The sequence below is a fragment of the Brugia malayi genome (assembly GCF_000002995.4).
Source record: "Brugia malayi strain FR3 genome assembly, contig: Bm_v4_Chr1_scaffold_001, whole genome shotgun sequence".
Lineage (NCBI taxonomy): Eukaryota > Metazoa > Nematoda > Chromadorea > Rhabditida > Onchocercidae > Brugia > Brugia malayi.
In genome coordinates this window covers 2,006,063-2,020,362 of record NW_025062475.1, presented here as the reverse complement: position 1 = coordinate 2,020,362, position 14,300 = coordinate 2,006,063, and the positions used below count along the sequence as shown (strand labels likewise).

General features: G+C 33.2%; 2 protein-coding genes and 1 non-coding gene across 4 annotated transcripts; 2 read left to right on the top strand and 1 right to left on the bottom strand.

Moving 5' to 3' along the window:
* Positions 1 to 405: 405 nt before the first annotated feature.
* On the top strand, positions 406 to 478 carry Bm14539. The gene has a single exon. It is a non-coding gene; the product is annotated as a tRNA-Val (tRNA).
* Positions 479 to 1,440: 962 nt separating this feature from the next.
* On the top strand, positions 1,441 to 10,290 carry Bm8672 (Uncharacterized protein; the record flags this gene model as incomplete). The annotated part of the gene is made up of 4 exons (XM_043076282.1): positions 1,441 to 1,629; positions 8,452 to 8,565; positions 8,686 to 8,797; positions 10,163 to 10,290. The coding sequence occupies 4 exons, from the start codon at positions 1,441 to 1,443 to the stop codon at positions 10,288 to 10,290; spliced, it is 543 nt and encodes a 180-aa protein (XP_042932216.1).
* Positions 9,657 to 13,114, bottom strand: Bm8673 (BED zinc finger family protein; the record flags this gene model as incomplete). 2 transcript variants are annotated; one of them, XM_001896116.2, is made up of 10 exons in its annotated part: positions 9,657 to 9,911; positions 10,116 to 10,257; positions 10,357 to 10,461; positions 10,597 to 10,717; positions 11,029 to 11,236; positions 11,454 to 11,571; positions 11,911 to 12,069; positions 12,224 to 12,326; positions 12,528 to 12,672; positions 12,944 to 13,114. In XM_001896116.2, 10 exons carry the CDS (start codon positions 13,112 to 13,114, stop codon positions 9,657 to 9,659), a joined length of 1,527 nt encoding a protein of 508 aa, XP_001896151.1. The 2 variants fall into 2 exon arrangements, with proteins under 2 accessions (XP_001896151.1, XP_042932215.1); XM_043076281.1 differs by having other exon boundaries at positions 10,597 to 10,648.
* Positions 13,115 to 14,300: the final 1,186 nt, after the last annotated feature.

Below are 14,300 nucleotides of genomic sequence, written 5' to 3'. Positions count from 1 at the left end.
ATGATATGTCATGATAAGATATGATATGATATGATATGTCATGATGAGATATGATATGATAATTGATATGATTTCTAAGATATCTATTATGATACATGATATGATATTATTATGATTATAATATGACATGGAACAACATTTGTTATGATATGATATGGCTGACTTTATCATAAATTATATATGCAAGCAAACTCATTTCTTACTGGAAACTAATGACTTCTCAATGCTTGCCTTTCTCCATGGAGAGAGAGAGCTTTGCTGCAAAGATAAGCCAACAGCGATTGCACACAAAACACAGATATTTCATTACACTTTCATGCACACTCACATCAAATAAGAAAGCACAGGTAATATTCAATTTAAAATTTCATCGCATTATGCATAAATGTTTGTAATGTGACAAGCGGTCCAGTGGTGTAGTGGTTATCACATCTGCTTTACACGCAGAAGGTCGGCGGTTCGATCCCGCCCTGGATCAGCGCCCTTTTGCAATGCCTTGAGTTTCCTGTTGTACTGTTGATATAATTGTAGTTTACAAGAATTGCATAATTGTAATCATACATAGTGCTTATTAATTGGGATATTAACAGGACTGTTAGTTTAAATGCGCGTGACAAAGTGCGCTTGAATCATTTGCTATTTGTAATTTGTTTATTAGTTTAATTATTAGTTGCAAAGTGCGCTTGAATCATTTGCTATTTGTAATTTGTTTAATCGGATGACAGTTAATGGCATCATCTTTTTGTGTATTTTAATATCAAATATAGGATTTAATTAGAGGAAGTGATTTAAAATAATTCAAAGAGATGAAAACTGTTACACTTCGTTATATGCTTTTATTGTGTACAATTTTCGCTACAAGTTCAACTTTAGAAAATAGAAACGAAGTAAGTATGTTACACATGTTATTAGCACAAATTTTCTAACAGCTATTCAATAGTAAGGTAATATTTTATAAGTAATATATCTTATAATACAGTATTACATAAGTATACATTTTATAAGTATTACACGACAGTTACAAGAAATAGATTAAATAGACGAAAATGAGAAATTTCCAAGCAAACTTATCCAATGTTAAAAAGAAAGAAAAACATTTGCAATAATAATTAATTTTAATTTCAGCACAATTCAACTGATTCACTGAAATTATTCATATCAAAGGTTGATTCATGTATTGCAAAAATTCGTACAATTGCTGGTATCAATGCAAACTTTCGCAGTAAAATTGATCGATTGGCGCAAATTGCACAATATGATGCGATCGATGAATTATTGAGAAATAAAGTTAATTTGAATGCTTTCGATCAAATTTCAAAAATATCTGAGTTAAATTGTAGATTATACAATTCTCTTTATATCATATTGCATTTGATACATTCAAAATATACTTGTTTTTTGTTTCTCAAAATATCTTTTGCAATCATTTTTTCTTTTTGGATGCTTCTGATGTGTACAGATGAGGAAATTACGGCAATGACGGAATTTCTCAATGAAGAAATTGAAAGTATTAAAATTATTCAATTAGTAGCACTGAATATGACGAAGGATGAGCGAAATTTTGTAAATCGAATGGAAAATATTAACAATTTGGCATCACTTCGAGACTTTTATCTCAACAAATACAATGTAAATTTAGCAAAATTCAACATATATTTAATAATGTTCAAATAAAGTAAGAGATGATTAAAGTCGTCTATATAATTTAACTATAGTTTAAGAAAAATGCTTCTTTTATACATTTATCATTATGCATAACATAAAAAATGATACGATCCCTCATACTTAATTAAATTTAAAATTATTTCTAATCGAAAATTATGATTTAATATTACCAATCAATTTCACATACATTTAGAAATAGCAAAACAAGAACATTCCAGTAGCAATTTAGTCAAAATAATTTACTAAATAGACATTCTGATTATTAATTCCTTTTCAACGTCCAAAGAAAAGAAATTTTTTTTATTAAATATGAAAAGAAAGCTTAATTTGTAGAGTTTGCCGCATGATCAATATGAGATGTCGCGGATTTTAATATCGCGATCTAAAAATATGAGTTGCAAATTGTAGTAAAGATATCTACGTAATTTCCGCAAATAATGCTTATACTTCGGACTCTTTGTTTCCAAATTTATGCTTCTACATATTGAAACAATTTACATCGTTCTTTGTTAGCAATCCTTACAATCATGAGGATATCTACATTGTTCTTTGTTAGCTATCATAATCATGCGGTTATCTAATAAGCTCTTTATTAGCAACTGGTGCCCATGCAAGCACCTCCTCTCCTTTGTTTCGATCATTGTCTAACATCAATGTAGATTTATAACCATACTATTGTCAATTAGGTCAGTAAAAAAAATCATCCAATCCTCCGAATCAGTTTTATTCAATTGTTGCCCAAATATTTAGCTGGCATCCAACACATCTCCCTGACATCAAACTTCTCCCCCGAATAACAATTTAACCAAATCATAAAGGTTTGTTTCCAAAAACATTTTTTTGCTTCCACTACAATTTTGGTGCCACGAGCCGGGACATGTCCGACAGTATAAGAAAAGGAAGCGAATTATCGAAGTCGAGAACTCTAGAACTTCTTAAAGAAGCAAGTGAACTCGATCTGACCTCCCCGTCTCAAACACTATCACGAGGGGAACTTCAGCATCAATACGAAATTAAATTGCGAATCGTCAAGGAGAAGATCGCACATCTCGAATATTATGCTGGGTTACTCGAAACAGCTAATCAAAATTGGCTGGATAATATTCAGAGCTTGACAATAGCAACGAGGAGAAAGGAAGAGGAGACGAAATACGCCAATATGGTTGACGATCCACAAGGTATTTTAAGTTTAATCACTAGAACAAGAGAAACTATTATTACCCTTAAAATACATACTGATGAATATTGCTCGGTACTACAACATTTAAAACAAGAAGAGGTCAAAGAATCATTTCCAAAGAATAGTATGATTCACACAAATCAAGCAGAAATAAAACTTCCTCAATTACCACTAATAACGTTTAGTGGGGATCCAAAATTGTGGAGGCAATTTTGGTGTAGTTTCAAGGCAGCAGTCCATGAGCAAAGCATCCCAGATATTCAAAAGTTAAACTATCTGATATCATGTCTTAAAGGAGATGCTTTGTTATCTGTAAGAGGTTATGATATAGCGCCAGAAAACTACGATGTTATAATAGGTTTACTAAAAGAGAAATATGGTAAACCTTTCCTTATAAAGAAATCACTCTACAACGAGTTGAATACCATCAAAAAAAATGACCGAGAGTGGAAAGCAACCATAGAAGCCATGGAGAGAACATTTCGACAACTGGAAGCTATAGGTGAAAATTTAGAGCATTCAAGCATCGAAATTACAATTGAAAATAAACTACCAGCGTGGATAATTGATAAATTATACCAATTGAAAGAGGATTCGACGAGTTGGTCAGTTAAGGATATCCGGCAGTACCTGACAAAACTAGTTCTAAGAAATGAAGAAGTTGCTAGAAGTCAAGCAGACACAAGGGAGAAGAAAACAAACAAAAATAATGTTAGAGGCGAAACGTCAGCTTTCGCCACAATCAACCAAACAAAGGGAGATAATACAATCAAATCAAAAAAGGTTCCAGGAAAAATTTCTATAAATGGGAAAAGGAAACCATGCGTATTTTGCAATAAGGACCACTGGAACAATGAATGTAACATCTATCCCACTCTCAAACTCCGGATGGAACGTTTGAGAGAAATCACTGCATGTTTCAAATGTTTACGAAAAGGACATGCAACAAGTGATTGTAAAAAAGGGAAACCTTTGTGTTTCCATTGTAAAAGTCCACACAATACAGCACTGTGTCCCAACAACTACAAGGAACTCACGCAAGCAGTGGATTCCAACAAAGAAAGGTTGGGTTCAGTCACAATCGCTAACTCCATTACCGAAAAAGGAAATCAATGGAAAAAGCGAACCTTACTGTTATGTAAGGAAATAAATGTAACCAATCCAAATCGCCCAAAAATCCAACAAAAGGCTTAATTCTATTCGATATTGGTTCTCAATTATCGTTCATATCAAAGGATTTGGCTTATCGATTGAATCTACAAGAAACTAACGAGATGGAAATAAAAATTGCTTCATTTGGTGATAAGACGCCAAAAACGTGTATCACTACTAAAACTGAAATCGGAGTAAAAATTGGAAATAAAGAAATAATCCGATTAGATGTAATAACAGTTAACCACTTGACGAATGAATTGCAAGTAGTTAATCTAAACAAAAAGGAATTGTTGATGATAGACAAACGAAATCAGTTTAGTAATTTCAAAAACAAATGGAAACAACCGGACATACTCATAGGTGCGGATCACTTCTTCAAGTTTATCCAGTTTGACCAAGCAGAGAACTTAAAATCAGGATTTTCATTGATCCATACAAAGGTTGGACCTATAATAGCTGGAAGTGGGTATATAAATGAAATACACGACAGTATTTCAGAAACCACATCAGTAAGTCCGATTTCTCAAGTCAATGCCGTCAATATTCCAGACTTAGATCACTTTTGGAAACTGGAATTAATGGGTATACAAGACAAAATAAACTCTGACAATGATGAAAAAGCATTGCAGCAATTTAAACAAACTATCACTAGGGACAAGGGAAGATATCAAGTTTGTTGGCCTTGGAAAGATTCAAAGAACAAACTAAGCGATAATTTCGGACTTTGCCTTGGAAGATTAAAGTCGTTAATTAGGAGGCTTAAAATGAAACCTCAATTACTAAGTCGATACAATCAAACTATTGAAGAACAACTCAATTCCAATATAATTGAGAAAGTGTCATCGGAAATGAATGAAGTTGGTATTATTCATTATCTGCCTCATCACGAAGTAATAACACCAAATAAAACCACGACAAATCTGAGGATAGTTTATGATGCATCAGCTCATTGTAAAGGAATGAAAAGTTTAAATGATGTTTTATATCGGGGACCAATAACACTCCCTGATTTGGTTGGAGTTTTGCTACGTTTCCGTACAATGAAAAATGTAATAATAGCAGACGTAGAAAAGGCGTTCTTGCAAATAGAATTGCATCCAACAGATAGAAACTGCACTCGATTTCTTTGGTTGAAAGACATTCGAAGTCCAGTTAACGAAGAAAACGTAAGTTGTTACCGTTTCCAACGAGTTCCATTTGGAATTGTATCATCTCCATTTTTATTGTCCGCTACACTCAATTATCATTTGGAAACTTGTAAAAGCAAAATCGCACTCGAGTTAAGGAAAAATCTCTATGTCGATAACATTATAATACCAACCAAAGGAACCAACGAAGCTCTTTCCAATTATAAGGAAATTAAAATTATATTCAATGAAGCATCAATGAATGTACGGGAATTTCTCTCTAACGACCAAGAAGTCAATGAAAAACTTCCGGTACAAGATCGAGCAGAGGTAAGTTCAATTAAAAAAATTCTAGGTCTCAATTGGTACCACAAACAAGATATCATTCAAGTAACGTTAAAACCATGGTTTGGTAAGAAATTAACTAAAAGAATTATATTGCAATTCGTAGCCTCACAATATGACCCACTAGGATTCATAGTTCCTATACTGATAAGATTCAAATTGTTTCTCCAAACTTTGTGGAAAAAGAACCTTTCATGGGATCAAACTATAAGTGAGGAGGATGAAACCACGTGGAAATTACTCACGAACGAATGGCCAAAGAAACTAAAGGATCTACCAAGATTCACAACAAATTGTTCCAAGCAAGTACAATTTCATGTTTTTACTGACGCATCAACTGCTGCATACTCAGCAGCTTTATACATTCGAACTCAAGAAAGAGAAGTATTCTTAGTGTTTGCTAAATCCCGAATTGCGCCAATTAAAGGAATGTCAATACCTCGATTAGAATTACTGGCAATACTCATCGGAGTGAGAATGGTACAATTCGTATTAAAACAAAAAGAGCTTGAGGACGTGATAACAATTTTATGGTCCGATTCTCAATGTGCGCTTCATTGGGTTCACAATAGTTCCCGTTTACTACCAACGTTCATACAAAATAGGGTAGAAGAAATACGAAAGGCGAAAATCCATTTTAGATATATCCCAAGTGAACAAAACCCAGCTGATATAGCTACAAAAGGAATCTCTCCGAATAAACTAAAAGGATATGATCTTTGGTGGAAAGGACCAAAGTGGTTAACAGAAAACGAATCAAAATGGCCACAGTGGAAATACAATTACAATGAGGATTACCAGGATGAAGAAATTGTGGCCCACATCACAGAACCAATTATCATAAACAAACATTTCGGAATCTTAGATGCTAGTCGTTTTAGCAAATGGTCAAGATTAATAAGAACAACTGGTTGGGTTCTGAAATTCATAAGATTAACAATGAAAAGGGAAATTCCTTGGCTAAAGATGGCAACGAAAGAAAAGAATATATTGACAACACAGGATTACGAGTTGTCAGAAATTGTGCTATTCAAACAAGCACAGTCAGAAGGAGTTACCAAAGATGAAATAATCAAATGGAATTTGTTCTATGATAACGAACTATGGAGATACAAAAGCCGCGTAGTTAACTCTGAAATGAAAGAGAGTAACTTACACCCAATATATCTCCCGAGACACAACACCATAACTGAACTCTTTATTCAGCAACGACATGAACAACTGTATCATGCTGGAATTGCTCATACACTCTCAAATCTGAGATCGACGATATGGATCCCAAAAGGTAGAACGGAAGTCAAACGAATCTTGAATAAGTGCATGAAGTGCAGACGCTGGACAACTAAACCATTCAAATTACCAACTATGGCTGATCTTCCAGCATCTCGGACCACAAGATCAAGACCCTTTGCGCGAGTAGGACTAGACTATTTAGGTCCTGTGAATATCAGGAGTGATAATGGGCTAACAAAAAGATGGGTAGCACTATTCACATGTTTCACAACAAGAGCTGTACATCTAGAAGTAGTAGAAACTCTTTCAGCCGAAAGCTTTTTACATGTTTTCAGAAGATTTACAGCAAGACGAGGCTTTCCAGAATTAATCTTAAGCGACAACGCTGGTCAATTCCAGTTAATTTTTAAAATCATTGTGAAACAACAATTAAATGAATTCCTAGCGGAAAGGAAAATGATCTGGAAAAATATAATACCAAAGGCGCCTTGGAACGGAGGAGTATATGAGCGACTTATTGGGTTAACAAAAAGGGCAATGAAAAGAGCCATCGGCAGAAAGTTATTATGGGAACGGGAATTGATTACGCTAGTAGCGGAAGTGGAAAGTATTTTGAATACTCGACCACTAACTTACGTAAATTTTGATGATTGTATCATATTGCGTCCAATTGACTTTATACTACCGAATGCGCATCTAATCATGCCTGCTAAAAACAAGAATGAAATGGATGATTTTATCCCTCATAAATTGGATTCGAGAGAAAAACTCATTCAATACTGGTCAAATACACTAAAGGCCCTCGATGCCTTCTGGGAAATATGGAAAGAGGAATATTTAAATACTCTTAAAGAAAGAGCACAAAGGGAACACTCTTCTCCGAGAGATGTAGTAAAAAGAACTCCCCACGAGGGAGAGATTGTGTTACTAAATGAACCAGAAATTCCCCGTGGCATGTGGAAACTAGCCAGAATAAGAGAAATCAAAACAGGAAAGGATGGAGAAGTGAGAAGTGTCTCGATAGAATTACCGAAAGGAAAAATACTCAACAGACCGGTGAATATGTTATACCCACTGGAAGTCAAAGGTGAGGAAATTGACCCTCAACCAACAATGTTTAACAAATCAGTGCAAAATGTCAATGAACAAGAACCAATTGCTCTACGAACTAGAAGCGCTATAAGGCGAAGCAATCAACCAAAGCTGTCCAACGAACTAAAGCATTTAGCTCCTTCGGTCGGGAGTGTCGCGGATTTTAATATCGCGATCTAAAAATATGAGTTGCAAATTGTAGTAAAGATATCTACGTAATTTCCGCAAATAATGCTTATACTTCGGACTCTTTGTTTCCAAATTTATGCTTCTACATATTGAAACAATTTACATCGTTCTTTGTTAGCAATCCTTACAATCATGAGGATATCTACATTGTTCTTTGTTAGCTATCATAATCATGCGGTTATCTAATAAGCTCTTTATTAGCGACTGGTGCCCATGCAAGCACCTCCTCTCCTTTGTTTGGATCATTGTCTAACATCAATGTAGATTTATAACCATACTTTTGTCAATTAGATCAGTTAAAAAAAAATCATCCAATCCTCCGAATCAGTTTTATTCAATTGTTGCCCAAATATTTAGCTGGCATCCAACACATCTCCCTGACATCAAACTTCTCCCCCGAATAACAATTTAACCAAATCATAAAGGTTTGTTTCCAAAAACATTTTTTTGCTTCCACTACATGAGATGCTACGAAGATCGTACAATAAAGTTTGGAATAAATTCTTAAATAGTAATTTGAAAGCGAATATTGCATATTTCCTGAATGCATTAACACCAAACGATAACAATCAACTGAGAGTATGTTTACCTTATTAAGCCATGAAATATTTACAAGAGCTTAGCCTAAAATGCTACTAACACAACAAAAAAATGTATTAGTAACATTTAAGGACTTCTAGAACTTCTTTTTTTTTTCAGGCTTACGGTATGCTATCAGAAGAAGATAAGCTTGTCGCATTTATTAACGAGAAGATTGCCGTAACGAATTTTACTAGCATCGATAAACGTGAAGTTGAGCACTATTTAAAAGGTCTCTTTATGTCATTAAAACTTGAACAGCATACAGTGATTGAATAAGTATAATTTCTTATGAAAGCAAGGTTTTTTTTTTTTTTTTTTTTTTTTTTTTTACATAAAGAATCGATTTGATTTGTGAAATTTTCCAAATAAGTATAATTCTTCTGCATCAGTGCAAATATCACCGAAATGCATCTTTTTAATATGAATAAACTAAAGAACTAATTTCAAAAGGCATTCAGAAATTTTGATATTAGATACAAACCTTATACACTTCTTAGGAGATTAAAACTTCGGGATATACAAGCACAAAAGATTCACAGCTAAAGCCATTGTCTAAAACAAAGAGGGAAAAAAAATAAAATGATAACAAAACGGATGAAAAACATGATATTTAATTCGATTTTCGTTCACAATTAGGAAATTGCTTAATTACATGGACATTGTTTCATTTTATAGGACTTCAAAATTAGTTTAAAAAAAAAAAAAAAAAACCTTGAGAATTACAATGAAATTCATGAATTAGCGTACAGCAAGCAAATAAATGGCTTGATGATTTTATAAATATGAAACAAATATGAGTAAAAACCATAAAATGCTGCGATCAAATTTATAGTCCAAAAAAACTGTCCATATATTCTTGATGAATATTTAAAAGCGATTTACTTTTAGAAATTAAGTATTTGGTATTCATATAACATAAATATCAAAAAGTTCAAGGTTTTAGAGTCGAATATCAATACGACAAATCAACGAACATGTATTAATTTTATAATGACTGAATCCAAGAAATGAGTGAAAAATTCCACGTTAGAAATAAATTTCTGAATTGAAGCAATTAAAATCTCTCCTTTAAACAACAACAATCAAACTTAAACATCAGAGATTTGAACCAGTTCTTCATCGGTTACTTCATGAACTTCTGCTTCTTCGGCCGTGGTTGATTCAACCGATCTCAGTTCCTCTATACACTGCATAACAGCGCAACGCACAAGTTCTCGTTGCTCTGGAGGGAATGTTAAAATGGATGAGGTGATAGTGCGGCTAAAGTGTTCATCATCTATATCTTGTCGCCTTTTTTCTCCTCCACTTAACAAATTTAGATTTCCTATTGATCTATCTGTCTCCTGAAACATATGGAAATACTATTTTAATAATAAAAATCAGAAAAATAAAAACAATGATAGGAAATATTACTCCATGCGCTATAAAATTGTTCTACTCCAACGCCATATTATTGTGGCAATTATCAATTTCATATTAAAGCGCTCTTATTTATGTAATTTTCTGGCTTTAAAACATCTTATGTAATAAAATATCAAAAAACATACCAAATTTGTATCTTCGTAATGCTCAAGATCATTGTTACCATTTCTAGAGGATGGCCGCGCTAGTTCGGAATCGGAAATGCTGCGTTTCAAACGTGAAGGTACAGCAGCTTCTTCATTTCTATTTTCCATTGCAGGTAATTCGCTGCAAAATAAATTAGAAGCAAATACGAATTAGACATATCAATTTCTGCTTTTTGTCATATATACCAATAATACAATAAATTATAACAGCTGGAATTACTTATTGACAAATGCACTTCCATCATTCGACTTTGAAATAATTTCCTCAAACGAAGTGCCGTCTTGCACATATACCACGTCGACAAATTCGTCTCCATCAGCATAACTGAAGTTCACTTGAGGATTTTGAAAATATAAAAATGAAATTGGATTGTCTCGTCAATTAGCAGAGTAAAGCAAAATCAATCAGTAGATACAAAAAAATTATTAAAAAAATATAAATTTTCATTCATTTACTTACGAGCCATCTTCTCGAATGAATACTTCGCCAGCATATGATGGGCCTCCTTCATCTGAATAATTGTTGTAGGCTATGACTTTCCCTTTATCAACACAATGTTGCGCAACTGCATATTGCTGTTCTTAACATAAAATCTTGACATAACAAAAACATGAAAAAATTCGTCGTATCGAAACTTGAATATTCTTCAGTAAATGATTTCTTTATATGTCATTGTTTTCTGCGAAAGTTTTTGAAAGCAGACACACACCCTTACTGACAAACTAACTTCTTGCTGGTTCCTCTTCAATTTTTTTTTTTCCACTCACATATAAAGAAGTTTTCAATCAACCTCCCTTGAGATAACATAAATGTAGGAATTCTATATCATTTTTAAAAAATTCGCAAGAATAAAAGTATTAACGTAATTTCAGGAAGCTAAAATTGCCATACCATCATAATCGTCGAAATCTTCTTCATCAACCTCTTCCACCCATGCACTATCATCATCAATATCAAAGCCATCATCACCTCTCGGTTTTCCAGCAATTGCTGTAATACGTTTTGTTACCGGTCTTATGATACCTTCAATGAGATTGTCGTGCATTTTTCGCAGGTGACGTAGCATTGCCCTCGTTGAGCCCAGCTTACGTACCATAACCTGGAAGTAGAAGAGAATCATTGGAACACTGTACAGAAGAAAGAAGACTGATTAGTTAAAGCTTACAAAAACTACCACAGTTATATTTTCACCAATCCTTTGCAAACTTCTGTTAAGATCGAATAACTTACCTTACATGCTACCATTATATTAATGATGTACGACAAAAAAAAGACTTCACCTTTTCCAGAAAACTATTTAGAAAATAAAAGCTCACCATCCCACAAATTCTGCATTTTGCTTTTGATTCACCATCTTCGTCGAATTTTTCACAAAATAACCACACTTTTGATTTTGCCTTAGCCAGGGGATCATCAGCAGTTTCTTCCTCATGTCTAAAATCAGAAAAACAATATTTAGAACGACTCTGCCTTGTACATATTCTTATTTTCTATCAACAGTAATCTCCTCAACACCTACTCCTTGATTCTTCTATTTTGGCAAGAAAAAAAAAACATTTTATTCTGAAACAGACATGATCAAAACACAGTGAAACCTCAGCTGATTTACACCCTCTTAGCTATGCCACTCTTAGCGAGTAAGCAAAATGACGACAAGAAGCACTGAAAAAATGAAAGCATAATATGAGACAATGGAAAAGTGACATGTTCAAAGATAATAAACAGATAGAAATAAAAATCGATAATGACACACAAAAAAAAAATTTCAATAACCTCAAAGCTTCTTGTCTAATTGACTCTTCCACATTTTTGTCCCAAATTTGTGGCTCATCAATTCTTTTTCGTCTGACGACTTTCTCCTTTTTCGGCATTCCCAAACATCTTAGGGAATGAGAAACTAAAGTTATGTTGCTACTAGATACTGGTGTTGTGCTGTAAGAAAATAAAAGCATTATTAATATCTAAGAAATACTTAGACATAGCCAACTTTTTCCATCCAACTCTATTAAATGACACATAGACGGTTTCTTACAGCTGTTTGAACTTAGTAATACATAAATAAATGTTGAAATAATTGAATTTTTACCCAGTACGAGACTTCTTCGGATCAAGTCTGGATGACATAGGGGCCGGTGAATAGCTTTTCCGTTTAGAAGCGCGAGTTGATCGACGTAATGAAGAGCCAGTGGCTAAAAATCGTAGTAAGAAATCAACTTCAACTTTTGAATCTAACCAAAAAAAAAACTCATGCTATATTCTGGCAATAAACTTTATCAACCAAACTATCATCTACTTGTCATTTAGTGTTCAAAAAATTGAATTTTTGTAAGTTCTTATTCATTTCCTCCAAGTAATGTGAACTACTGATTCCAAAAGTTTGAAGAACGAACCATCTGGAAGTTCAACCCCAATCGATGGAGCACGTCTACCAACACTATCATTTCCCCGCTGGATACTAACTCTCGAACCATCAATTCGTGAAACACGTGATGTAGTCATTCGAGCATAACCAGATTTATTTTCGACCAACTCTCCCTAAAAACTTCCCCCTAAAAACTTGCATTAACGACTTTTAGCTCTTTATCCCGAAGAAAAAAACTGAGCAGAGCCCATTATAGAGGGATATATTCCGAATGTTCAAAAAAACTACCAATAGATAGCAAAAAAAAAACTGCCAATATTTAAACTGAATTCAGGTGATTCGTACAATACAACTTAGTTTTCATGTAAATTAAGTAAAACAACTTAACAGTCGTCACTTAAATTGAGATTTCACGTATAGCCATTCTCTTATAGTAAAAGAAACCCTCATTTTGTGAATTTGCTGCCACAGTGTTGTAAGTGCAATCTGTTCACCCGTTTCCTCTGCAATCCTATCCTTTAATTCGCGCAAACTTTTGATAGAACCATCCAATCGCTGTTGCATTAAATCCATTATTTCTTTTCTATCAAATACATTGCCTTGCCGTCGACCCATTTCCTGAACATAATATTCAAGGATAAGTTTTTAATAATTTTAATCAGTTAAAAAATTAACAAAGAAAACAAGAAAAAAGAAGACATGTCACAAAATCCTCTTCATTTTATACAACAACAAAAAGATAAATTCTACAACAAGTAAATTAACAATTAATCATGCTTAATCCTTAAAGGCAAATTTTAATTTTTTTTTTCTTTTCATTCTCAATTTTCTTCCATCTGCTCATATGTGATAACCTATCTACCTTTTACGCTTATAAATAATAACACCCATTATTCATATGTCCTATATTGCATCAAACTCAACCCCCGTTATTCCCGGGAACTCCCAATATCCCAATACCAACCATCTCGAACCCTCCACAGTTCGCTGCCACGAATTACTCAAGGGCGGCAATTCACGGCCGTAACCCAATATATGCACTCACGTAATGAAAATATCTTATCCCCTAACAGGTAGCTAATGTGTTTATCTTACTTATAATATTTATACTTTAGAATTATTTCTGATTTACCATAAAACTATTCGAGAGTCTAACTAAGAAAACATCATCTCTCAGTTCTCGATGCTTTCCTGCTGCTTTCATAAAATGATTTCTTTTAAGGATGCATCAAATATTTCTTTCTTTACGTATGAAATCAACTCGTTCAGTTGCATCCTATATTTTGATGTAATTCATTGATTATTTCTGTAAGTATTTCCTGAAATAATATCAGTATTTCCTGAAATAATATCAGTATTTCTTGAAATAATATCAGTATTTCCTGAAATAATATCAGTATTTCTTGAAATTATGTCAGTATTTCTTGAAATAATGTCAGTATTTCTTGAAATAATAAACGAGGAAGTATTTTATGTATGGAATGAAAGAGTGTTGAAAGTGGAGAAAATCTTTTCAATGGAAAATAAACAATCATGAAAAAACAAAGACAAAAAAAAGAAAAAGAAACAAGAATTAAGCAATTGAAATTTCATTGAATGAAAAAAGATTATTAAATCTGAAATATTTAAATATGATTTTGTAAGGGAAACGAATAATTAACTGTGAAAAAAAGCTTCGAAAAAACGAATTTAATTTGTTTGTCATTTTTCACAATTTAATGAATTTCCACATTGCTGCAATGCAATGTTAAGTTTCTTAAAATAAATTTCAAATCTATGTTAAATTTATTTAAATTCAAAT